Genomic DNA, 27,793 nt, shown 5'->3' with positions numbered 1-27,793 from the left:
TTAGATTGATACTCCCTAATGGAACAGTCACTTTGTAGTGAAATACTGTAATAGAGCATTCGCTGATCAAGAGAATTGTAAGAAATGTTGCTAACCTACAGTAGAAGCATAGTGCATATGGAGAGCATAACAGGTGAAAATTTTGGGAAGTTCCTGAAAGCAGTTTAGGAAGGAAAAATTGTGAGCATATTTGACTCAGGCCTATATATTAATTTTACTCTTGATATTAGTGACTGTTTAACAGTTGCTGAATGTGTGTTATACTAGAGTTATTAATTAGACCAGTACTATATTGTGTGCTCTAGGCATGCACCTTCCACTGTTCAGTCATCTTCCTGACTGATCATGAGTGGTGGTTTGCATACTATTAGGGTATTATTCCTGTGGTTAATTGCTACAGAATTTTTTTGCCCAAGAGTTTTGGCAGTCTAGATATTGTGTTCAAACAAGCTGCCTGAGTAGCTGTCCCCTCTTATTACAGTATCTGGGTTGACAAAATTTAGCTAATAACTATGAAAATGCATTTGTATGGTAGGGCATTAGCATTCGTCTAGTAAAGACTACCATATCTATTGCCTAACCCACTGCTGAGAAAGTCGCTATAGGAATTTCAAGTTTACAACCAGATGTGGACTATTATTGTATGAACGTGGAAATATTTATACACATAAAGTATACTTTAAGTATTGAACTTGATACTGGGAATGACTAGTTATTTGTAACACTAAATTCAGATGTTTAGATGTTATCTATTATAGTTTAAAAGTCACTTTAAAGTATAGATCTTGTCCACTGGTATAATTCTGATCGCTTAAAGTAAATGTTAAGCTCCTAGAAGATCGAACTGGCTTGCATTTTTCATGTCCAGGAAACGTTGGCTGTGAACCTTTTTCATCACTACAATTACGATGATCTTCATAATAAATATCATCACCTGGATTACTAGTTGGGAAATCATGCTCATTGTACCTATGTGCATTAATGTTATATACTTTTTCTTCATGTCCTTTGTCTTGCAGGTGATTGAGTAGTGCTATTGTAGTTTTACACTTACGAGGCCAGTCAAGAATATCATCATGTTCACTTTTAACAATACAGAAACTAACTGTAACACTTGTTTGGGAACAATAACCGTAAGTGTTGGCATTACTTATACTTAAAAGCATCTTATATCCATTTAAATGAGTATAAAATGGCATGGAATGAGTGTAACCATACTGGCTATACGGTACACTGATAATGATTGGTGCTATTGGTTGTGACATGCCAATAATAAGCTTGTTCATAATTGACAAGTATAATGGCCAGTTGTTGCGCTTTACCTCTTCAGCCATCATCTCAAATCCACCAACCCAGAATTCAGCTTTTGAAAGTTTATCTTTTAAAGCAGAGATTTCTAGTGCATGTTGTTGCTGAATTTCTACTACCTTTAGTTGTGTTTCTAAGAGGCTCTGTTGTTGTGCATAGAAAGCTTTACAAGTCAACATTTGATGATGCATCACATTTGTTTCAAGATGTTCAGACAATTGCTTACGTCGTATCTTTTCACTGCAACCCATTTCACTAAAGGAGCAAACCACTTCCTGTTCAAGGCACTTAGAAAGATGATCGGCCATTTTGTGACGCTGAATTACATTTGATGAACATGAATTAGGGCACAATAGAGGATAGTTGGGGCATGAATGGACATGTTTCTTTGTAACTTCTTCATAAGTGGACTGAAAATCACAATAATCGCAAGAAATCTTGCGATTAGGACAAGTATTGCTAACATGTGTGTTTAGGTTTCTCCTCAAAACTGGCTGCCTGCAGAATTGACACTTCACTTCCACATACTGACATTCTCCTTCTAACTGATCAATAGCTAAATGTTGCTCTAGTCCCCCAAGTTGTCCCTTCCATCTACACCCGACTTCACCTCCACGATGACCTTTTACATTCCTTCGTGGGCAATAGATCTTGAACTGGTTTAGTTGTCTTTTAAAGTACTTGTCAACAAAAGCGTTAATCGGTTGCTCTCTGCAAAGGGGACATTGATTGTCCCCCCGTTTCACTCCTTCAACACAAGCCTTACAAAAATGGCTGCCACAGCACGTGGTTAGGTAAGGATCGCGCAAAATTGACAAGCAGATTGAACATTCGTAATCTTTAGATGGAGACGAGACGAATGCTATCGTATAATCCTTCCACGCCAGCTTACTCGATGCCATACTTTTTCTCGTACTTTTTTGAATTGTGGTTTTGACGGCTGCCACGTGTTCGTGCCCAGCCGGGCTCGCGCTAATGCATGGGGTTTGCGCATGCGAGCTTGGCTGGCACGAGACCACACATGTGGCCCACGTGAGCAAACTAGTTTTGATATGAGTATATATTGGGATAGTGAAACATTGGTGTGGATTAAGTCCATCATATCTGAGCTTCATTGATCAAAGATGCTTTTTTCAAATGACCAAGTCTTGATGAAAAAATTGATGGACTATGGACTCCAGGGTCATCCAATTGGTATTGTCTTAATATCACCAAATACAAATGTAGAATATGTGGAGGTGGCTTACTTGTAAGACAAGACCGACCAAGTTTTCCTGTCTTGTAGCTATACTACAGCTGGGGTCAGATACAGGGGGTCAAGGGGGGCTCTTGACCACCCCTCCAAAAATTTTTAGTATCCCAAGATTGAGATACTGAGAGCAGTCACTCTAATAAAGCAATCACAAGTGTGTAACAAGTTATGTAAGGATTTTTTATGTACTTTATCAGTGATATATGCATAGTTGGTGAGGTGGTCAGCTATTGTCAGCTGGTTGTGACCTTTTTTTTTTTTGGTCTCACTTTACCAAACCAGACAACGTACTGCCTCAGTTCATTTTGAAACCACCTCCCCCCCCCCCTTCATAAGTCTGCATCTGCCCCTGTTGTAGTGATCAATGACACAGATACTGTCAGCGGAACCAATCACTTTTGCAGTAATAGTAGTAAAGGTTGTTTGCCAGTTTCTCCACTGTTCTTAAAGATCATATCACCCACCTATTTATTCTGGAGCATCTCCAAATTTGGATTTTCTAAAATAAAATATACAGCTATATACTGCATGCATATCTATATATTTATTTTCAGAATAGCCTCGACAGTATATGCGCTATAATAATAATAATTAAAACAAATGACTGGTGTGAAATTTCAACTCATTTAGTAACGCATGGTGAGACTATAGCTCTTAGCATTATCACACATAATAACTGTTTCCCCTGGCAATCTGTGTGAATTTTTGCATTTTTTGTAGTTGTCAATATCTAAGTAACTTCTCTAATTTTAAAAGGATTGCATGCATTAATAGGTCATGAGATATGACATTTTAAGTGTCCCATACATTATCTATATGCTGTAGAGGGGGCAACAATTGCATATTCCTTCTAGGTGACAAATTCAAAATGTCATTAATTTTAATCATTTTTTTTGTGCATGAATGTCAAAATAATCCCTTCACACTTTAAATGGATACTGTACAACTTTTGAAAATGAAATTTGCTACTGTTAGGAAGTATCAATTGCATAGCTATATACGTTGTTGGAAATTCCCTTTACTTAACTCCCTGAAGGGAGATCATCGCCTTACACATGCAAGCAACAGTTGTTCCATAACATTAAAAGATGCCAGGTGCTTGCAAGCGGAGGAGCACATGCATATAGTAGCTGTATAGGGAGAAAAGGAGTTGTTGATTTAAAGATTGTATCTAGTTATGCAAAAACATTCTGCAAGTGCATAGTGATGAAACTGTATCTGTACTATTTGAATGTTAATGACTGTATCTTGGTTGTTAATTTTTATTAGGGCTGAAACGATCATGGTTTTTAGTATTTGAGTACTCTCTAGAGTTAACGATCGAGTACTCACGAATACTAGTTGCATGTAGTCATACCCATTTGACATGTTTTGTACCAAGTTTACAACTTTTCAAGTAACAACAATGATACACACACTGTATTAAAGTACTGATGTTAGTGTCCCTGACAAAAATTATGCCAACCAAACTCCGCAGCCTTCATTGTGTCACTCCCTGGTGACAAATACATCATGTGAGCTGGATCACATGATCTTAATGAGTACTTGAGTACCAATTTTACTATCCAAGTACCAAATCCTTAGCGAGTACTTGTCGAGTATTAGTATTTGTTTCAGCCCTAATTTTTATAGTTACTGTTTGATTAAGCTGGAAACTAGATTGGTAGGATGCTTGTGCCCCTTATACATCTGCCAAAATGAAGCTAGATAATACTAGAACCCTTAATACATCACATCAAAATGGTATCAGATGACATTGTATATAATTGCATGATAAAAGCCCAATATGCTAAAAGGCTTGAAGCAACCTCAAACTATTAGACATTACCAAGTCTGAAGGCATGTGTGCTAGTAAGTCAGCCAGTAGAGAATTTTACTGATAAAAAAAAACAACTTGTAACACTCAATTGATGGGTTTGGGTAGCTCTGAAGGAATATGTAGTTTGAACACACCTATCCATTATATTTATGGTCAATCTGTTTGGTGGGTATATACTAGCCTACAGGAATAACTGCATGAGTAGAGGATTGATGAGAACCATTGTACAGTGTATGCCAGAAATTGTACGTACGGTGGTATCGTATCTAATGTCGGCTGCTACTGACCAGTGTATGCAGGTACCTGTAAACAGCACACATCCTATAATAAGCATGTTTACCTTTATCTGTTCAAGTATAAGCCAAAGATCTACAAAAGTGGGGAAAAAAGCAGACATATAGTAGCAGTCACTAAATACCAACAGTTTATCAAAAAGAGACTTTAAAATACAAATCTGCTTCAGACTGTATGAAGTGGTGGTCTTGATGATTATAACAAAATGTCATGAATCCAGTAGATTCAACTGGGTTACATTGATTATGCCCAACGGATGCCTGCTTGTTTTCTATCATATGCATGGAAGGTGCACACTTACGACCATACTTTTTGAAAGACGCATGTGGTTGCATACCAAATATATTATGGGATGCCTGTGGTTGCATACCAATACTGTTTGACCACCATCTTTGAAGAGATTCTGCTACTGGCTTACATTGACCTGTACTAGCAGTAGCTTGGCTATGAAAATATCTGTTTGCAGTAAAACCATATACTCTTTCCTCATGTGATTCATCCTTATGATTGTTAAGGAGAGTAACAGTAACTATAGTCTCAAAAGGCCAATCAAGAGAATCATCAAATTCGCCTTCAACAATGCAAACATGAACTGTTATACTTGGACTGCGACTATGGAAACTACCACTTTGATATAAACTCAAGCACATTTTATATCCTTGTGGATGAGTATAAAAGGGCATTGAATGACCAGAAGATCGAACATTACTTTTCAAGATATTTGGAAGGTTAACGATAATAGGCAGTGGCGGATCCAGGATGGGGCATTTGGGGCAAATGCCCCCCCCCCCCCTTCAAGAAATTGCATACAAGATCGAGATACTCTAATAGAGCAGTCAATTACTCTAATAAAGCAGTCACAATGTTCATGAGGCAGTGTAGCTTACCTATGAAGCTACAAATAGGATTTTATTTTACATAACAGACGTGATATAGTTGGTAAGGATAACTAGCTATTATTGTTGTGACCTTTTTTTTTTTGGTCTTCAACTGGTTTTCAGCAAGTTTTTTTGGTCTTCAACTGTTTTTCAGAAAGGTGCCCCCCCTCTTTCGAAACTCTGGATCCGCCTCTGATAGGAGCTACCGGTTGTGACATACTAGTAACAAGTTTATTCATTACAGTAAGATATAGAGGCCAGCTATTTTTCTTTACCTCTTCAGCCATCATCTGAAAGCCATTGACCCAGTACTCAGCCTGACCTGCTTTTGACTTCATATTTGATAATTCTTGTTTAGTATCTGATAATTCTTGCTTAGTTTCTCTCAGTTGTTGCTGTTACACATGAAAAGCTTGGCATGTTAACATTTGGTGCTGCATGACATTTGACTCAAGGTGCTGCTGTAGAAATTTCCGTTGCATCTTTTCCTTGCAACCCATTTCACCAAATGAGCAAGCAACTTCTTGTTCTAGACATGTAGATAGGTGGCTTGGTAATTCATGACCTTTGAGCATTGTTGATGAACAGAAATTTGTGCAAACTAAAGGAAAGTTGGGACACACATCAATGTGTTGTTTGGTAATATTTTCATGTGTAGACTGAAAACCACAATACTGACATGAAATGCTACGATTTGGACAAGACTTATTGATGTGTTTGCTTAGCATTCTTCTCAGATTTGGTTGCCCACAAAGTCGACACTCCACCTCCACATATTGACATTCTCCTTTTAGCTGATCAACAGCTAAATGTTCTTCTACACTTCCAAGTTCTCCCACCCAATCACATCCAGTTCCCTGAAACCCTTTTACACTCCTTCGTGGGCAATACACCTGTAACTGGTTCAGCTGTCTTCTGAAATACTTGTCAATAACAGCATTAACTGGCTTCTCTCTACACACTGGACACTCATTATTTTTCTTCTTCACATTGTCGACACAGAGTTGGCAAAAATGGCTACCACAACAAGTGGTTAGATAAGGCTCGCGCAACACTGACAGGCAGATCGAGCATTCAAAATCTTTAGACGGTGGTATGACGAAAGTGACTGTGAATCTTTCCAAACCAGCCATTTCCTCTGCTTTCTGAGCCTACAGCGGGTGGTCCGCGTCTGTGGTATACTATCTATGGTAACTCCCGCCCTTGAAATCTCCGAGGAAATCTCGTACAGCCGCCCTCTTTGAAATCTTGTTGAAATCTAAAATCTCTGAAAATTGTTGTAAAGTTCCGTATATTTCCTGTATACTTCCGCATTTTTAGCGTCACGTGCAGCAACCCCACCAGAGTACCTTAACCGCCCACGCGCTTGATCACGCCAAGCTCGCATGATCGAGCACGTGGGCGGCTGGGTACTAGCAGACTACCCGAGAGACCTCGCGAGAGACTACCACCAGGCACCAGTAACTACCTCTTTATTATTATTATTATATTGTGTTAAGTACAGAACTCAGATTGAGTATTATATGTACAAATTTACAATGTTGTTCTTAAATTGATTAAAAGATTCAGCTTTAACCACCAATGATGGTAAACTGTTCCACATAGTAATAGTTGATGGAAAAAAATGAGAATTGTAGGAGTCAATTCTGGTTACTGGCTGAGAAAGCTTGTAAGAGTGACCACGGAGGGTACTGTGTAAGTTTGAATATGTTAGGGGTAAGCTATGCTGCATATGGTTTCTTCTTACATAGAGAGTGGGCCAGTCTAGTTGGTGTAACATATTTGTAACGTTCTCATATCTACCATAGCGATTCATAGTAAATCTAGCTGCTCTTCTTTGAATAGCTTCAATATGTTGTATATCCCTCTGACAGTGAGGTGCCCAGATGGTACATGCATATTCTAGAATGGGTCTTACAAGGCTTTTGTAAAGAGAACTTTTCACCCTAGTTGGGCAGTTGTTAAAATTTCATCACAGGAATCCAAGTACTGAGTTTGCTTTGTTCGATATGATTGGAATATGATCTGTCCACTTTAACTAAATATTTGGCTTGCTGTACTTCATGTACCTCTATGCTTTGAATGAGATATTGGAAATGAATGACGTTTGTGATTCTTAAAAATTCACATTTAGGAGGGCTAAAACACATATTCCACTTATATGCCCAGTTTTCTAAAGTAACTAAGTCTTTTTGGAGCAGTAAACAATCCTCTTTCCTGTCGATGGATCGGTAGATTAAAACATTGTCTTATGGATGAAGAGATGTTCTTTGTGATGTCATTGATAAAGCATTAAAATAAAAGTGGGGCCAGGATGGTTCCTTGAGGTACTCCAGAAGAAACACTAGATATGGAACTTTTTTTGCCATTTACTACCACTTGTTGAGATCGTCCAGATAGAAAATTCTCAATCCACATCAAGAGAGGGCCATTAATCCCAAGCTACCTCTGCACCAGGACTGCGAGCAGAACTGTGAAGGCAAGAGTCACACTTGGACTCGCACTTGGAACAGGATCCTTGTCATAGTTTGATCACATACAAGTAGGTAGCTAACTTATAAACCATGACTTTCAGTCCATCACCCCGCACCCCTAGTCATCCTTGCCCCTTACCATCAGTCAAGGGATGCTTCGAGCTCAGGATGATTAGTAGCTGATGGCTCAGGGTGGCAAAGGGAAGGCGTGATTACACTGATTTCAAAACAGCCGGATAGAGGTTGAGCTCGAGATTGAGCTATATTGTTTTGTTTTTATCTGCTTTACCAGTTTGGCACTGGAGGGTGAACACTGGAGGCAGAGCCTGTACAAGGTGCTTACCATGAGCCAAAGAAACCTACCGTTGACTAAAGTGAGACAAACACCTAGAAGGGTTTGAAAAAATCCATGACTTTGATCCGCAGGCCACTTTTAATATCTACTGGCTATAGGCCCATTCATAATGAGCTTTTTGTTTGTGACATAAATCACTTCTATTAAGGACTATCAGTATTCACATGCTATTGGTGGAGCAACTATAATGGAAGAGAAAGACTTTCTTCAGGGGTGGGGCAAAACCGGGAAGGGGATCAAGAGGGATAAAACCAGGACAAAAATGGTGAAAACAGATACTAGGGACAGGGGAAAAGCATGGCTACAGTCAGGACTGAGGACTCCCTACTGTAGAGTGACTATGGATGGACAAGGCCAGCTCAAGGATGGTTTCTGAGTATCTCAAGATGACTACAGCTTTGGACATCATGGCACAGAACCTGGTACATTGGGCCTCTAATCACCCTGTTGATTTAACAATATTGAATGATAATGAAGATCATGGATTGTTTTAATCATAGTAGGGACCACAAAGGTTTGGGCATGGCCCATGAAAAAACATCACTCAAAAACCAGCCTTCTCACTTTTCCCTACAACAATGAAGTCAGGTAAAACTAAGCCCAAACAATGTTAAGCCTTCAGATCGACCCGAAACGCTTTCAACAAGTTGCTATGAAATTTAAAATAAATCAGTTGGGAATTTTCTATAATAGTTAATGGCTGACTGATGCCTTCAGACAAGTGTAACTTGACAATGGCTAAGGCCATGGGCATGATTTTTTCAGTTTGACATTGCTTTGGCCTGAGAAGTACCTTTTGGCATACTGCAGTATGTAGAACACATTCTTCATGGACTTACCAGTGTCCTCCTTTGTGTCCCATTCATCTTTGCTGACAGCGAAAGGTGTCAATTTGGTGGTAGTGCATGATGGCTTCCCTTCGTAATGGATATTGTCCATATTTTTCATAGTGGCTACTTTTGATTGCAGAGGTGCTTTTTGAACAGTTCTTGATTCATAATGCTGTGTAATGGGTTGAACATAGCTGACAACAAAGCATATTGGATACTTCACTTTTCTGATGAGCTCAGTGGGGCATGCTGGCACCATTTCTTTCTGGTATACGTGGGTTCACCAGTCATCACAATTTTATTTTTTTACAAAAAAAGTTAACAAACAAGTACACAAAAAAATTGGAGTAGGGACCATAATAGCACATCGATAAAACAAGCTGGAGTAGTGTACAATATTATATCACAATAAAACAATAAGAAGTGTTACATTCCTACTGTGCATTTCCATTATGGTATCTTGAGCACAGTACTGTTTTACTGTGATTTTAATATTGCGCACTACTCCAGCTTGTTTCAGTACTTTTTGTTGATGTGCTATGATCCCTACTCTAGTTGAGAATTCCAAATTTTTTGCGTACTGTAGATCTCAGGTGATCCTTGTGGAGTAGTTATAGGTAATGGACAAACAGTGATTGCTAGTATAATTCCACCCACAAACTAGTAGTATTTTAATACTTCTTCAAGTTATATCATTATTGCAAAGGTATAAAAGTGAGATGATATTAAACGGGAGGTTTCCAGGAACTGGTTGAGTATATTCAGACAATTAAAATTATTGATTTGCAAAGGTTCATTTGACATACTCTAATAGAGCAGTCAATATTATACCTAATAGAACAGTAATATTTTTGTAATTTTTAGGAAGTTACTGCAACAGTGCAGTAAAAATAGTCTTAAAAAATGTTTGTATATGCTTCAAACTTCACACAGCTCAGCACAATTGCTTGACATTTTAAGTGTTTCATCTAAATTACAGCATATTATACTCATGCATGTGACATATGCATGACTATAATACAATATGTTGTAATTATAAATTTGATAATGAGGTTCATTACACGTATGCAACTGTAATAGCTCCATCTCTTGACTCTTTATGCTCCTGATACTATGCCAGAAGAAGCAAACACAAGCAGCCTATATTCCTAACATACATTCAAAATGTCAGCTTTAAAGATTTTGCTAGTGAAAATTTCTCAGAATACATAACTATTTTCTGAGGGAGCATTTGACTCCTCGAGTAGGCATGTAGGCTTTGGAAACTTCCATGTCACCAAAATTCCTGGAGCTATACTGGTAGTATCTTAATCCCCATTGCATTATTAGCTGTTATCTCATATATATGGCATCTATTGATAAGCATGTATACAATGAAATGTCTGTCACACATGCAATATAGGTTAGGACCTTAAACCAAATTAAGTACTTCATGGTTTTAGAAATTGAGCAAAGCAAAGTTTCTAAACTTATGAATAACTGAGGGTGTGGTTCCTAACTTACTTGGAAAATAGCGGGGTGTATTTGTGGATAAATAGATTCATTGTGGGGAGTATAACATCATGATGACTACCATTAATATCATTATATATATATGATTTGACCATACAGAGCATAAAACAACAGCCAACAGAACATTATCCATACAGTGCAGTTCCATTGTGAATAATCATATGGCTAGGTTGATTGTGGTTTACTTGACATAATATTATATGGTATCCCTAGGGAATTATTGTCACCAAACTCCTCGCTTGAGCTCACTGCTGTGGTATACTCCAAAGTAGGCTAGGGTTGAAACAGATATCCGGATAGTAATTTGAAGCTATCAGGATATTTCCCTAATAATTTAAAGCAATTTCATGATGATTTTCTTTGATACAAAGCCTTTACACTGATTCATTATACCAGAATCCCAACCAGTGTACAAATACTATACTTGCTTCTGATCTAAGTTATGAGTATAGCAAGCAGAATTTAGTTCAGGATATCCGGATAGTAAAAATTGTTATCCATTTCAGCTCTACTCCAGTCACTTGGTATAAATGGCAGACAGTGTAAAAGACAACTAAATTGAGTGATGCTACTGAGATTCATTGCGACGCTGCATGGGGCAACACTGGACTCTGTTTTGTCTATGCAGTACAAATTATATACTTCAACTTAATGTGTGAAAATTATCAAAAACATTGGTCAAGTTGTTTTAAAATTATGAATAGTCCTTCTTGAAGTTCTGAGAGCATTTGTCTTGTTTTAAATTCAGTCCTGCTGGTGCTTCAAACATTCAATTTATTCTTGCACATAGTTACACCTGAAGCCATGCAATTACAGTAAATTAATTGTACTTACTGCCGTCTTGCTTTTAATAGTACATATTTATAGAGACCTGTATTAAATGCCTTACACCCTACATGTATAGCTATTACACAAGTTGCAGACTTAATCCTTACCTAGCTAACAGTCATTTCATATGATTTTGCACACACAATAAACTAAGAAAATATCACACACACACAAAAAAAAATCACACAATTAAAAATATATATATCACAGTTCTTTTGTAATACTTTTAAGCCTTTTGAGCAACAAAGCAACCATAGTACTTCTTGTCATTATAATATGTGACACCATCTTCATAAATTTTTTTGACATTTTCCAAATAACACAGTGTAAACCCTAATTCATTTAGAGTAGACAGAACATCATTAATATGGATGGGATATGTTGGGTAGACCACTCCATTGACTGTATACCATGTGCATCCTTGACTTGCTAGCATTAGCAAAAAGCCATTTGGGTTGAGCAAGTTATAAACTCTTTCCATGATAGCTCTGTACTCTTGAAGTGAAGGAGCAATACTTTCAATACAAAACCCACTATAGATTATGTCAAATTTTCCCAAGTACCCTGGAAGCATATTACTAGACCTCATGTCAACAAATAAGGAATCTTTCAGCTTGTTGCGTAGTAATTCTTCCCTTTCTGCCACAACATTGTTACCATTTATGCCCTCCAATGTGTTCACAATATACTTAAAATAGGGAGTCCAGTTATAAGCATCATGATCTTTGTTCTTCCACATCAGAGCCTCTCTGCGACATTCCTCCAAGTAATCAGTGTGGTATATGTGACCGACATAAGGTGCTGCACTGATCAAAGTATGGATGTAGGGACCTGAACCAAATTCCAGTACAGTAGCAGTAGAATTGTCCCATTTATTGTGAAACTCTTCATAGAAATTGTGCACCTTACCCAAACTCCAGTGAGTATGGATACGTTTATCGGATCCTTCAAATTCATTTCCTGGACATCGCTCCATCAGATATTTCCTTGCATCAAATGATACATACCCTGTATCCATCCCTAAATAATAAATAGCATTGGTACATAATACAGGTAGCTAAGTATAAACAACAGCATAGATATATAATATATATTGATATAATATCACATAGAGATGATACATTGAGGCCACGATATTGTATTGATATGAAGTCAAATGATATATGTGACCATTTCAGCAAAAACCCGACTTGTTCGCACAACTACTGAATTTTAAAAAAAATTTCTCAGCATTATCTACAGTATCCAAAGAATGGACCACCAAAGTTTCAGCCTTCCGTGGTAGGTAGTTTTGGAATTATAGTGCTAGACAGAACAAGATAATTGATTAGTACTGCAACTATACTGAAAATAAACTACAGGTGCTTACATTTGCAGCCATAACTTCCATTTACAATGTAGCAATTTGGCTTAAAACATTCACCATGGATTAGTAAATCATTCAAGGCATAGTGTCAGCCCTGTTGTCACTTATGCATATGGGTATGAAGGCAGTTTAGCTGAAGAAATGACGACGATCTCACATTTACAGCATTGTAAACAAATGCATGCAACATGCATAGCGTTGGGGCTACAGAAATGAAACAAAGATTTTCGAACTCTTCATGAGCAGGCGAATAAGATCGATGGTGTATTATTTTAATCGATTTTAGTCTTCCTTCTTCAAGTAATGGCCTGATAAAAACTTGTGTTTTTTCTTGTAGCATGTGTAATTTTATAATTTAAAATTTTTTTTGATTTTCTCAATACACATGCTTGTGCAAACAAGTCGGGTTTTAGCTGAGACGGTCACATATTACACCATTTTGTTGTATGTGATATATCACCATTAGTGTTGATTTTTAAAAGTAACACATTACTATCAAAAACTGTTTTGGTTACAGATACATATTACTCATAAAATAAAGTAACTCTAATAATTTTATTATGTTATTATATTACTTTGTGTGCACAGCATTAAACTGTCACATGCATAACTGACTACCATCTTATCACGTGACATGATCGTGTTGTTGGACAATGTGTAAATCTTGGATATAGTTGTATTCAAGAGAAAGTAAAAGTATTTTCTGGTTAGTAAACTTCATTCATTAGTTCAAAGTGAGCTTTGCTACTGCTTTATTAGTTTGTTGTGGCTACGTGGATTAGTAACTTTGTTACTTGTAGTAATAAAATTACTTAGTATTCTATTCCATAAATTTGTCACTTAGGGGAACACATTAAATTTGTAAGTAAAGTAACTTGAGTTATATTACTAGTAGGTTTGTGTCAAATATGCCATCAAATAATATGCCAGCAAATAAAAAACATGATATAGGCTGGAGTGCTATGATACCAGCATATTGCTAGCATATCAAATCCATTGTACATAGCTCCTTATATCGATACTCTCTAATAGAACAGTCACATTGTAGTGAAATACTCTAATAGAGCATACACTGATTAAAATGTTACAAGATAATTGCTAGAAATGTTGCTAACCTAGGAGCATAATCCAAATATAATGGGAACACTGAAGAGCATAATAGGCAAAAATTTGGGAAATTCCTGAAAGCATCAAAATTTTGAGTATATTTGTCTCAGGCCTAACTACTCATTATATTACTTAATTATCACAAAGGGAGGGTAATAATATTGCATAACGTGGTACCCCCAAAAATGGTCGCCGTGATGCAGTGTAGACAATAGTACACTCAAAGACTGTACTAGTAGACATAGTACATACATTCAGAGGCATAGTACTAAAAATTTCTTTAAAAATGGACTTGAACAGTGCTGCAGTTGTGTTTCAAATTGTGATACATGAATGTTCATACAAACTTTTGTCATTTTAGTGTCTGCTGACTGCTCTAGTAAAGTATTGATTTGATTTTACTGACTGTTCTATTAGAGTGTATTTGGTGTGCTGGCTGTTGTATTGAAGTATGTTTATGTTTACCAACTGAAATTATTAAACCAGGCATGTGCCCACAGCTGGGCCAGCTGTGGGCACACGCCTGGTTTACTGAAATTGTTTTCGTAAAAGTGTGTGTATGTGTGTGTGTGTGTGTGTGTGTGTGTGTGTGTGTGTGTGTGTGTGTGTGTGTGTGTGTGTGTGTGTGTGTGTGTGTGTGTGTTTGCGTGTGTGTACCTATTAGGGATCTACAATACATATCGATACGGCAATATATCGATACAGCAAATAAGTATCACGATACGATACTGTACTTAGGAAGTATCGATATATCGAAGTTTTCTAGTAGAACAGGTAGTAAGTGTTCTATTACTGCAACAGTGATCTAAATACTCGAACAGAAAGCCTACCCGTGCTATAAAATGCAACGTTACGAGAAGCCATACAAACACGCATTTATAAGTGCTGCTGTTATTGTGTTATGGCTAAAATATTCTTACCCAAGTCTTCTAAAAACAGTAGCTGTTACACTTTAAGTATAAGGAACTAGCAGTAAACATCTGCTGTATATACTAGCCATCTTGACAACTCACCAAAATGCGGAGAAATCCGGACAAGCCTTTGTGGGAGCATTTATTAAAATAAAATGATTGTGGTAGCTAATTGTCTGGGTGGTGTAATAGAGGCAGGTATCCAGGTAGAGATGTACTTTTAACAGCAACTCTGTTCTCCATACTAAAAATCATACGTACCAGGAACACACTAGCTAATTGTCACATCATGATCAGTATAATTATTATTACTGTAGTTTAGCAGGATTCACTGAATAAAGAAATTGTATACACAATGAATGTAGAATCAGTGTTGGTTCTTTATACAGATAAATTGGATATTGTTACAACTATTAGCTAATATGCCAAGTCATGACCACTTCATTATAGTATCGTGATACAGTATCATATCGAACAGTTTATTGATGGTGATACGCGATACACAAAATGCACTGTATCACAGAACACTAGTACCTATATTATTACTATCTTTGTCCATACGCACCCATGTGAGCAAAATCGTTAAATGGAAAAGCAGCTTTCACGTAAGAAGTAAAAATTAAATGAAGTCTGTATTAAACTTACGCACAGGTAAACTTTTCTCTGAGGTGGTTTCTTTACAGCGGTCTGAAATACGGGTGTGGTGACTCTCCTCAGACATTGTGAATTACCTTCCCTTTGGGTTTTACAGGTGTTTAACAACCGAAAAACAACTGTGCAGGCCTCGTAGACCACCAGGAATAGCCTATCCCTTCGAGTTGGAAATGGGACGAATCCCCTACATACATGAACAAAAATGAAGAGCAGCTTTGAGGCTTTGTCTAGAGAATTTGTGGAAAAAACACAATAGTCAAACTATAAAACAGTTTAGAAGATACTTCTGTGCGTAATGTGTTGTTAAAAGTGGTTTGTTTAACAAGCACTTCCTTAGCAATGCATAGCAACATAATTAAAGAATTACAAAAATTTAGTGAATTACGAAATATAAGAATTACAATAAATTAATTATGTATTGTTGCACAACCAAAACCCTATAATAAAATAGTAATATATATAGCCTTGTAGATAAAATTGTCTTCGTTCATTGCACAATAAATGCCTGTATTGGTAATATCCAAGGGCAGCTCCAGAAGTTATGATGACTGGTTTCCAAACTTCCTATTGTATGCAAAGCATGCTAAGATCTTGAGGATCTAGAGGCATGCTCCCCCAGGAAATAATAAAGTACATACTCTGAAATAATCTGACATTTTCTAAGTACCTTTGCTAAGAACTTACTGGCATTCATTTAGCAAGGCATGCTTCTGCTGGCACAGTATCAGGGGCAATGGAACTGGCAAAGGAGAAAAATGCTGCAGGAGGCAATGTGAAAGTTTGGAGCATATTACAGGCATGGATGTTTTACTGGGTGTATGAGGGCATGTTCCTAGAAAAAATTCCATACTATGAGAGAGAATTTTAAACTCTTTTTATTTTACCTTTAAATTCTTTTCTAAGGCAAATAAATGGTAGTTACTTACCAGGTTTTAAGATTAAAAAATGTGACTGTTCTATTAGGATGACTGACTGCTCTATTAGAGTAACTTGATCAGAACCTTTTGTATTTTTGCAAAAAAACACCCTATAATTATGTTCGTGATGCACTGATTAATCAGTAAATAATCGGAAATTGGTTTATCAGCCACATTTCAGCAATATCGGTATCGGTAATTATTAGTAGATTATTTAGCTGATTAATTTTATTGACCCTGATGGTATATTTTCATAAAAATAAGACAAAAATGAAGTTTAAAAGTGGCAATTTTACAAAATATGTGTGAAATTTTGGTAAACATAAACATCGGATCAGTTATCGATATCAGCCACTATATGATTTTCAATATTGGCTAATTGGATAATCGACAAAATCTCTTATCGATGCATCACTAAATTGTGTGATATTGTTAATGCTGAAAGACATGCAGTAAACTAATGCTGAATACTATAGCTGGCCCAGCTTGCTAGAAATTGTAGTCTGTCTGTTTCATGGTAAAGTGAACCCTTATTAAAGGACACCTCTTAATTGTGGACAAATATTTTGTAAAGGACATCTGTCTAGGTCCAATACTAGTAGTTTATACATCCCTTAATTAGGGACACCTCTTTACAAAGGACGAAAATACATTACCCAATGCTGTCTGTCTCAGAGGGGTGGGTCACGATCAGTTTAATAGTGTCCTTGCAAAAGAACTAACTTTTGTGGTTGTGGGGAATAGCTGTATACAAATACTCTAAGTAGGCCAATTATAAGATTTACCTTAAAGCAAGTCATTATAAAATTTCATATTTAAATGTAGGCCAAACAGCATACTGATAAATGGTCTAATTAGAATACTTCACAATATGTGTAGCTGGCTGTTTTATTAGAGAGTATTGAACTGTTACACTTCTACATTAGCACAGAGTTTAACCATGGCTGCATTGTACTCTATTAATTTTACATACCAAGATTTAAGAACACAACTGAAGCTTTAAAATCCACAAAACCCTGCCCTGAGCTCATGACTAGGCACCTCTAGACTAATTGTTGTACCAGGTACAGGATACGAGTACAAAATCATGGACAACCCAGTTTTTACTAGAATATTAAAATTTAAAAATGAAGTAGGGATCCAAGCAATAAAAAGTAGTGAAACAAAAGATGAATGATGGTATTACAGCATAGCTCAGTGGGAAAGTCCCTACATTGGCATGTTATAACAATCATTTTGTTCAATGCCGAAGTAGGGAATTTCCCACCAAACTATGTTGTAATACCATCATTACTTTTTATTGCAAGTATAAGGAAAAATTAGGAATTTAAGTTTGATTAGGGATCATAGAAAAAAAGTTGGGAAATAAGGGAGGCCACCTACACTGGCAGATATACTTGTGTGAACATTTAATCCCTAATCCAGTCTAGATTTATTTTCTATGATCCCTAATCAAACTTAAAATTCCTGATTTTTCCTTATTTATTTTTTGCAACACTGTTATGGCTGGTGAACCCACACATAATGCATCAAAAGAAAGGATGGCACCTGAGTTAATGTTTTTGTCTGAATGGGAGACCCAGCTATCAATTATTGCCTCAAAAGCGCAGTGGCCATTGCGCTTCACTTTCAGCTATGTTCAGCCCGTTACACAGTGTTACAAATGAAGGACGGTATTAGAAGTGCCTCTGCAATCAATCTAGTCACCACAAAAAATATGGATGATTCCGTTTATAAACATACTGTATGGGAAGCCATGCATCATACTACCACAAATCGACACCTTAGGCTGTCAGCAAAAGAAATGGGACACAAAGGAGGACAAAGGTAAGTCCATGATGCGTGCATTGTATGTACTGCGGTATGTCAAAAGGCACATCTTGGATGAAGCGATGTCGAACAGAATATTAAAGTATTTTGACCCTGTCATTTACAGTTGTTTGGTTTTTGCCTCTATAGCAGTCAATGCAATTTCATTTAAACCACAAAAGTTTCGAGCTATGATAGCTAACCTATACGCATACTGATTTTTAAGTTATTTCCATATGCGGTTTACGCTGTAGGCGTGACAGCAAGTCGACCATTTTTAATGCAAATAATCATCCATAGCTCTATGACTATTAATCAGATTTGCACTAAACTTGGTATGTGATTGCGCTATATTATGATCTTAAAGTGAACCAAAGCTGAAGACAATTGAACTATGCATTTGCATTATATAATGGTTTTTGTAAAGTGTGCGAAAAGAAGAATCTAAGCCTCCTGAGTCCCCTAAACAAACAAAATCGAAAAAATTAAGCCAGGTTTTGAAGGCTTATATTTCACGATTGCGTTAGGCAATCTTGCTCAAATTTGGTATGTTGTGGGATGCTGAAGGTGGAGGGCGTTTTTAGTGTAAAAATGATTCCAATTCGAAAAGGGAGCACGGAGCTATGTATGCATGAAAATCATGTTTTGTTTTTCCTAATATACTCACAGTGTGGTGCACTGGTTTTCTTGGCTGTCCATATTTCTTTAATGTCATATAGCTCCAATGCAGCTACCCTGTCTAGCAATCCAAAAATAGTCCAGGTGGACTTCAAAAAGACCACCATGTCAGTGATGGATCCAAGAGGAGGGTATAGGGGAATGTGCCCCGACTAGTCACTGAAGTCCATGATACATGTATGTAACTGTGTGTAATCATAGATAATACATGTAATAAAGGATTGGCAACGTGCCTATTAAACCTGTAGTGATATCACATACAATCCTCGTTACGGTTCGTCATCCAGTTAACGCGCCCTCTCACCCATTGCTAAACGCACTAGGCTGCTTCATTCCTTGTACCGTAGCAGAGTACTACTGAGTAAAGACGTAGAGCTTGCTTCAAAGGAACGTACAACTACTAAGGTAAGTATCTGATGTGATAAAATAGTGAAACGCACTGTCAGTTTTAACCCAGCGCAAGATAAGGCCCACTGCTTCATGGCTTTTCACATTTAACAAGGACACTAAAGTGCTTTTTTCCGAACAATGTATAAAGAATTAATCGTAACCATTATTAGAGTGTCATGCTTTGTTTGTGTAGGCGTACCACTTACCCAAACTATGGTTTAAAGCTGTGTCATTGTGCTGGGTTTTGGAGTTTTGGCGTGGTACCATGAAGAGAAGCATCAAGTTACTATTCAGCACAAGAGAGCTGAATGTTATGGTGGTGTTATGCAAATATACATGAGCTCAAATTCAGATGTAGTATTAGCCATCAAAGTATGTGAAAATAGGATATAAAAGGTGTAGTGGAACAGAGCATATTATCAACATGAAGGAGCTGTTGGTGGTAAAGAGTAGTGTACCATGACTTCAAGCTTAGACAGGGAATAATGAGCATATCTGTAAATGTAGCAGCTAACAGCAAATACCATCCACTGGATATCAAGTGATATCCTTGTGTTTTGTCACAAAATTAGACAGTCCCTTCAAGTGCTGGAAACTAATGTGGACTAGACTCTGGTAGTTCACTTTGTTCTCTAATAGAACACTCGCTACTCTTATGGAGCATTCAATTTTGGCATACAGGTTTGGTTAACTGAGATTCCACTGTACACCTGTACAACATTAAATATTTTGAACAAAATCAGTGAGGCTTCCAGGATGGCTTGGAGCTAGCTATATAATTGACTGATGGATGTTCTATCAATTGATCTCATCTCAATTGAGGCTGTCGTCTACTCCATTTTGTGCAATTATAGAAGTGAAATCCTAGTAAAACCTAAATAAAGATTTATATCATTGAAATTCTAACCAAACACTTGAAATCCCTAAACATTACACAATTTAGAGATATTGGTTGAGAGGTCTGTCACTCAGTGAAATTGTTTTGATCAAAGTTCAGAAATTTGTCAAACAATTACTTTTTTCAGATACTTTCCACATACCTAAAACAACAGCCATCATGAGATCTTTCATGTAAATATGGCCCCCTTGGTATGGTTTCCTACAAACAATTAGCCCCAGATATAAAAGGAAATCTCACCATTGAAATTTACTTACTGCACTATTTAGTTGTTCATTTTACATGATCATAGCACATAGTAATAGTTGTCAACAGCACTCAGATAGCTGAATTTCGAGAATTTTCTGAGTGACTGACCCCTGGCATTGGTGACCCTAGTCTCACCCATGCAATACGACACACATGTGAACAACACGACAAAAACATAGTGGAGTGTTGAACTCTTGTCCTCCACCACACACACATACACACAGCCAAGTACCTATTGCCACCAACACTGGGATGCCTGTGCACCACTGGTCCCAGAACCCAAAGTTCCACTAAATTGAGGCAAGGACAGTGAGGCAGCATAGCCAAGTGGTTCGTTTAGGGCTTCAGCAGCAAATACCTTATGTATCCAGTGGCAATGTTTTTTTTTTTAATGGAGAGCTCGAGATGGATATTGTATGTATATTGGGAATTTGCTTACCCGGTAAACACCAGGTACCCATTGATGTTGCCGTGACAGCTCACCAGGTCACCAACTGTATACAGCTAGAGCAATGTGTACAAAGTTTCTTGCTCAAGGAAACACTAAATTTGCATAACCAGGAACCAAACCTGGAACCTCAATTACCAGGCCAGTGCAGTTAAACACCCATGCATTGCCTATGTTACAGGTGCTCTGTTTGTATCACTCCAGAGACAGGGATCTATTGAGACATAAAGGATCTACAGGATTTAGATACCTGTAAGTAGCCAATGAAATTCAAGTATTTCATTGTGCTGTGGTCTAAGCTTGAATAGCCTTCTTGCTTGATAGCATGGGTGTATTTAGTCCTAAAACTATGCCCTGATAAATATCCCAATTCATGGTGAATAGACTGAAGCAAGTCTCATCTTGCACTCGAGACTTATGATCAATTAAATGAGTGCCTGCAATATTTTTTCCATAATAGGCACTGTACACATCGATTGTTTTGCTCTTCTTGTTGTCTATTGCTATAATTCTGAAAGCACTAACCAGATAAGGTCAAAACTTTAACAGTCCATTGGTTTTACCCTCTAGACAACAAAACAATTCAAGGAAAATGCAAACAGGTTGGGTTTTCGCTCAGCGGGTCAAATATGCCATTCTATATGACAGTATGTTGGCTAATAACTGGCTGTCACTGATCCCCTACAGTTTTGATAAATGCAGACCACTTTATGACCTACTGTAGTTGGCTACCAGGAGCACATCGAATCCTTGATAGGATTCTCATGTGAAACGGTAAGACTCCACGACTCACCAAGATGCTGCTGCGCCCAAAATCCGCTGGTTGATAGCTCACTATGATCGATACTGGTTACATGAGCAGTTCCTGGATAGCAAAATAACAGCACTGTGAACGATAAGATGGAGCATTCATTCTGTTGGGTAGCCGTATCTATGACAACGGACGTGCATAAGTTACATAATAAGTCACGCGACTGTAACGAGGATTGTCTAATAGTTGCTATGCACGTTGCCAATCCTTTATTACGTGTATTATCTATGGTGTAATGGGGGCACATAAATTTACCTACTAAAACTTTTATGTACTGTATGCTGTTGTGCTATGACCATGCAATCTTCTGCTCCTATTAACAGTTAAATGGCATCTTAATACAATTAACAGAATGCAGACATTTCATTCCAGTAATGAAATATGACCAATCATGCAATGGGATCTAGTTTGTGTATTCACACACACACCATCTATGTAACTATGTTATAAAAAGTTGCATCATAATACTCACATGTGCCTAACAGTGAGAGAAACACTTTTGGGTATACCAGTATATCTGCCATATATTAGAGTAGATACTGTCAAGCAGTACATTTAACTGAACCCATTTGGCTACATTTTGTATCATATTCACCACTCAGTGCTGAAATGTTGTCACAAGTCACCCAAATGTACAGTAACTTAAAACCAAAATAATGTCAGTCCAGTAGTCCATTCCAGTATTCCAGTCCAGTGACTAGACACTACCATAAAAGGTACTGAAAGAAGCTGGAGTAGCGTACAATATTGCATCACAGTAAAACAATAAGAAGTGTTATATCCCTACCATTATGGGATCTTGAGCACAGTAGGGATTAACACTTCTTATTGTTTTACAGTGATTTAATGTTGTGCACTACTCCAGCTTGTTTCAGTACTTTTTATCAATGTGCTATGGTTCCTGCTCTAGTTGAAAATTTCCATTTTTTTTGTGTACTTGTTCGGTTTGTAAAATAAAATTATTATGATTGGTGAACCCACGCATACCGCATCAAAAGAAAAGTATTGTCTGAAAAGTGAAGTATCCATTACGCTTTGTTGTCAGCTATATTCAAGCCGTTACGAATCAAGAACTTTTAGAAAAGCACCTCTACAATCAAAGTAGCCACTTTGAAACATACAGATGATTTCTGTTGTGAAGGGAAGCCATCACATGCTACTGCCAAATCAATACCTTTCGCTGTCAGCAAAGATGAGTGGGACACAAAGGAGAACACTGGTAAGTCCATGAAGAATGTGTTGTACGTACTGAGGTATGCCAAAAGGCACCTCTTGAGCTGAAGCAACGTCAAACAGTGAAAAAATCAAGCCCGTAGTCTTAGCTGTTATCAAGTTATGCTTGTCTGAAGGCATCAGTCAGTTACTCAGTCAGTTGTTAGAAAATTCTGTTTATTAATTTTACTTTGAAATTTCATAGCAACTTGTTGAAAGTGTTTCGGGTTGATCTGAAGGCTTGTTTGGGCTAGTTTTACTTAACCATTAATAACCAATACTGCTTCATTGTCGTCAGGGAAAAGTAAGGGTGGTTTTTTTTTCATGGGCCAGGCCCACACCTTTGTGGTCCCTACTATACAGTACAGTATATACATCGTTGATTAGTGGTGATGAATAGCAAAGGCCTGTTAACAAAGCAACAATGTGAAAACGTGCACATTTGCTTGGCAAGCTCTGCATCCAAGGGCAATGTTGTGCATATTTCCCATGGTCATTTCGTTAATAGGAGTTTGCTATTCATCACCACTAATCAATGATCTGGCTGCACAAAAATTCTATTGGAGATCCACCAGACCTTTTTTCTTTGCCCCCACACAAAAAGAAAATACGGTCTAGGAGTGTAGTGGGGCTAGTCTTGCGTGGCCAGACCGCTTTTTTTCTCTTTGTCATTGGGTAGGGAGAAAAAAGAATCTGGAACAGTTCGAACCCCACACTCATCTAGGCACTCCCCGGATAATTGGGGGGTGTTAGTTAACCAAAGAAATGTGATACATTTTCAAATAGTAGCCGCTTGCGTCAATCAATTACAAGCATGTATTTATAATCCTATTAGCATCTAAAGCTGCCTTTGAGGTGATAATAGATTGAATCGATTGTTAGTTGTTTAGGTAAGTTAAGTCTTTGTTTATTGTTGTGCTGTGGCATTCTTGTTACAATGGAGTTTAAGCTCATGGGTTGCGTAGCCTCGTGATGTCATATCAAAACATATGTATGGAATTTGTCAAATCAAGCATTTTCAGGTGGTCAACATTAAAAGTTTTCAAAACACTGGGTTAAATCTTTAAAAATTAAGAATTCAGTATACATTAAATAAATCTAATATCTGTTTAATATCTTTTTGAAACCTCGACTTGAGTTGGTAAAACAGGCTGATCATAAAATCTCATCATTCCTTGTCAAATACAAAATACATGTATTTTACACTACACACAAAAACACTAATTTACAACCTTAACTCACAAAATCTCTACACATCACACCATACAATAAAAGAAAGCCCTTCTATCCAATTCCGACCATACAAATGGGAAAATGTTGCCATAGCGACAGTTATTTACTGCTGATGATGACATAACACCTGCTTCATACATTATAGTACGTTCGCGTTGAGCTGAATCCTGAGTTGTTGATTAAGAAGCCATACAAGATCAAAGGCTTTAAACATAATGTTTATGACGCATTTATTCGTAAGCCCATGTTACGGGCGCGCACTTAATTGTTGAGAATATGTCGTCCAGTGTACCGTCAGCGAGTGCGGAGCGAAACCCTTTTGGGAAGACGTTAAACAGCCAAACGAAGTATCTACTTATGAAACTATGGGAGTACTTTAAGCAAGAAGCGAAGAAATGTAAAATTTCTATCAACATCACGGAGAGAATCTCGAAGGCCACCGGCATTGTATCATGCCTTCTTTGCTGGGTTTTGGCATACATTACGCCACGCAGGGATTTCAAGGACATCCATTAGAATGGAGCACCGCAAGAAAGGCGATTTATTTACGCCAAGAAAAGGTACAAAATGCACTTTGCACAAGCCCGCTCAATTCTTTATCGTCAGGTACAAATGTCCACGAGTCCTTGTTGATACAGACAGTTTTAACCCAGATACTATCAGACAAGATCCATTCATTGTACGGAAGGGAGGAAATCTATCGCTCTCAAAGATTTTGGTAAGTTAAATTTTGAAACCTGGAACTTTGTCACTTACTCCGTCTTAGGCCAACTTAAGAATGATGGTGTTTTCTCTGGGGGTAGAACATTGCTTTAAAGAGTGTTGAGTGATATGGGATTTAAGTACAAGATGATTAATGACAAGAGGTTAGCATTGCAACTGTTTGTGCTTTAATTTCACTACACTTATATGCAGGGTATGCTATGAGCAGCCCTGCATAGTCCATCAGTATCATAATATTAAAGACGAATGAGGTGCAACAGAACTGAAGGAAGACCAGTTGTGTATTTGGATGAGACTTGGGTAATGAAGAACTTCTAGAGCAATTCCTCATCCAAATCAGCAGTCATAGTGAAGATGGTGATGGTGGTATTAATGAATTGTCCACTAGCAGCAGCGGGTCCAAGTCTTCTTTTGGGCTTACTTCATCTGATGTAAGATTGTTTGATATTTGCAGCGTTGGTGTTATAACTTGATTTTGTTCCCCAGGAGTCATCAGGTAGCTGGGATTAAACTCTGTGAAGTACATAAAAATACAGATGAAGTACGTGTAAGTGTGTGCACTTTAATAAAAAATATCATTGCTTTATTGTGCTATCCGAAGTTGAACATACCATCCCTTGTATATTAAATCAGTGCAGGAGTGTTTGGAAGTCACTACAGGTACTATCAGCCCAAATTCATACAAACAGTATTATTTCATTTGTTGAAACTTTTAGAGTTTTTTGGGAATGTAACTTCAAAAACAAAATGCTGGCTGGAAAAACTGTGTACATGTGTGGCGAAGTGATGAGAAAAGTATTAAAATGACAAATTGACTAAATGGGAACAGAAGACGATAGTCAGCTGTGGTGAATGTGAAGTAAAATACATGTTGTTTGGCTCACTTGTAGGAACACCAATGCTACATAACGGATTTTGAGCTGTTATATGGTTTTTTTCTCTTTTGAGGCTGAAGAAGTTTTTACCTGAATATAAGCAGGCCACTTATCTTCTAAATACAGTGCAACAGTGGCCCCAGCTCTTCTACTTATGCAACTCTGTTTTACACACACAACATCTGTTTTATTTTTCTTGTAAAAGTGTATTACAGCCTCTTACATAAGGGATGGTGAAATCATGCGTGTTGAGGGCGGGTATGTGACGTCTGGCTTCGCCACAAACATGTGTCAACATGACCATCAAAGGGCCGCGCTTTAGAGGCTTCCCCATTGAAAATGTATGGCGAAACTTTACAGTGCCATAACGGGAGTGTCTTACATTCGAATGATGCGCTTTTAATATATTTTTAGCGGATCGAGAAGCGCTACGTATCGAGCTATACAGGAGCCCCATGCGATGTAGCAATCGTAAGTTATTAATCGTTTTTGAGGGTTCAGCTCAACGCGAACGTACTATAGCCTATTGGAAATTTAATCATCTCAGCAGGAAAATCCCAATTTACAAGTTGGTATCCTCAACCAAATTCGCTAAATTTGGTATCCTCAACCAAATTCGCTAAATTTGGTATCATTCTACGCAATGAAGGATGCTTAATAAGACTCCAACCGTACAAATTGTTAAACAGGTTAGTTTACAGAAATATGTTTAAAATGTGTTTTTATGGGCATTCTGAACACAAAAAGTTTGCGGTACAAGGCTCCTTTTTAGCTTCCCCTTCATTATTACACAAAGAACTTACACATGAATTGAATTGCATTTCATCAAGGAATCTGATAAACCAAACTTCGTGTCTGTCAACCAAAGTACGCGGAAGTTATGGTGCCTTGTTTAGAAAACAGTGTTATTTTATACGAAACAGGCATAACCCATTCGGAAATCCGGAATATCTTACACAAGTTTTGATATGTGTAAAGATGATTGTGGGATTCAAACTGTGTTCCAGACCCTTTTTTCTCCCTACCCAATGACAAAGAGAAAAAAGCGGTCTGGCCACATGAAACTATAGTGGGGCTTAATATAGCTAGGTACATTATTTTCAGTAAACTAAAAAATTTGCCCGAAAATTTGGCCTGTCAACATGCATGCAACGCAGACTGGAACCTTGCAGTAATGTTGTACGACATGAACCACTGGCAACTCAGTCGGTTCATGTCATACAACAGATACGTTAGATACTTGGTCACCGAGTTTGGTTTACAAACTTCATCACACCACTGTAATTTACCTGAGCTGTATAGCCTCATAATCGGTGCAGCACTTCTGTGTAGTCTCTGCAGTTGCTTAGTCGCATTATACGCTCTCAGGGGACGAAATCCTAGCGACAAAACTTCAGAAAGGTTCTTCTGATAGCGTCCAAACATTATCAGCTGTCGAGTCCACCAAATCAGCCACCAGAATAAAGTGAGGCAAATAACAAGCACTGTAGCTACTAGATTTGATCACAGAGCTATGATGACACAGGTGACAGGAGTCCTAGGCGAAGTGTTAATTGTGACTAAGTAGGTTAATTAGCTATATTTGCCGGTATTCACGTGACAAAAAAACCCGAAAAGAACAAAGAGCTGACGGTCGAGGGGTGGGGTAAAACCGGGACGGGGACGGGGACACAATAGGGGTAAAACCGTAACGGGGACGGAGAAATAGAGGGGACGGCAAGTTATAGTTACCCATCATTATTTATAGATAGAGAAACACGAACTGGCGATGTTTAATCAGAAAGAAGAGTCGAAATGGCAGCTTCTGTCTTCAAGGTCGGCACAGCATTCCGCTGTAGATAAGGGTGGGGACTATTCTACGGAACGGAACGGAACGGAACGGAACGGAACGGAACGGAATGATGGACTAAACTGCGGAACGGAATGCTTTCTCAGATTGAAGCTTGCAGCTTACCATTGCTG

General features: G+C 37.8%; 3 protein-coding genes and 1 long non-coding RNA gene across 6 annotated transcripts; 1 reads left to right on the top strand and 3 right to left on the bottom strand.

Annotated features, from left to right (window-relative positions):
- Positions 1 to 725: 725 nt before the first annotated feature.
- Positions 726 to 2,245, bottom strand: LOC136253028 (TNF receptor-associated factor 6-like). Its single transcript, XM_066045612.1, has one exon. It carries the CDS (start codon positions 2,208 to 2,210, stop codon positions 753 to 755), a length of 1,458 nt encoding a protein of 485 aa, XP_065901684.1. The 5' UTR covers positions 2,211 to 2,245; the 3' UTR covers positions 726 to 752.
- Positions 2,246 to 5,430: 3,185 nt separating this feature from the next.
- LOC136252927 (TNF receptor-associated factor 6-like) lies at positions 5,431 to 6,803 on the bottom strand. The gene has a single exon (XM_066045512.1). It carries the CDS (start codon positions 6,682 to 6,684, stop codon positions 5,950 to 5,952), a length of 735 nt encoding a protein of 244 aa, XP_065901584.1. The 5' UTR covers positions 6,685 to 6,803; the 3' UTR covers positions 5,431 to 5,949.
- A 4,854-nt stretch (positions 6,804 to 11,657) lies between these two features.
- LOC136252926 (nicotinamide N-methyltransferase-like) lies at positions 11,658 to 27,434 on the bottom strand. Its single transcript, XM_066045511.1, has 2 exons — positions 27,121 to 27,434; positions 11,658 to 12,570 (listed from the first exon to the last, which is right to left on the bottom strand). Exons 1-2 carry the CDS (start codon positions 27,254 to 27,256, stop codon positions 11,777 to 11,779), a joined length of 930 nt encoding a protein of 309 aa, XP_065901583.1. The 5' UTR covers positions 27,257 to 27,434; the 3' UTR covers positions 11,658 to 11,776.
- LOC136254418 (uncharacterized) lies at positions 24,423 to 26,058 on the top strand. 3 transcript variants are annotated; one of them, XR_010700472.1, is made up of 7 exons: positions 24,423 to 24,793; positions 24,840 to 24,951; positions 25,000 to 25,099; positions 25,149 to 25,387; positions 25,443 to 25,503; positions 25,558 to 25,616; positions 25,673 to 26,058. It is a non-coding gene; the product is annotated as an uncharacterized lncRNA (long non-coding RNA). The 3 variants fall into 3 exon arrangements; XR_010700471.1 differs by having other exon boundaries at positions 24,424 to 24,793; positions 25,443 to 25,497; XR_010700470.1 differs by having other exon boundaries at positions 25,443 to 25,616.
- Positions 27,435 to 27,793: the final 359 nt, after the last annotated feature.

This window comes from Dysidea avara, chromosome 4, assembly GCF_963678975.1.
Source record: "Dysidea avara chromosome 4, odDysAvar1.4, whole genome shotgun sequence".
NCBI classification, from domain to species: Eukaryota; Metazoa; Porifera; class Demospongiae; order Dictyoceratida; family Dysideidae; genus Dysidea; species Dysidea avara.
Note: the sequence above shows the minus strand (reverse complement) of the source record. Positions and strands in the feature narration are given on the sequence as shown.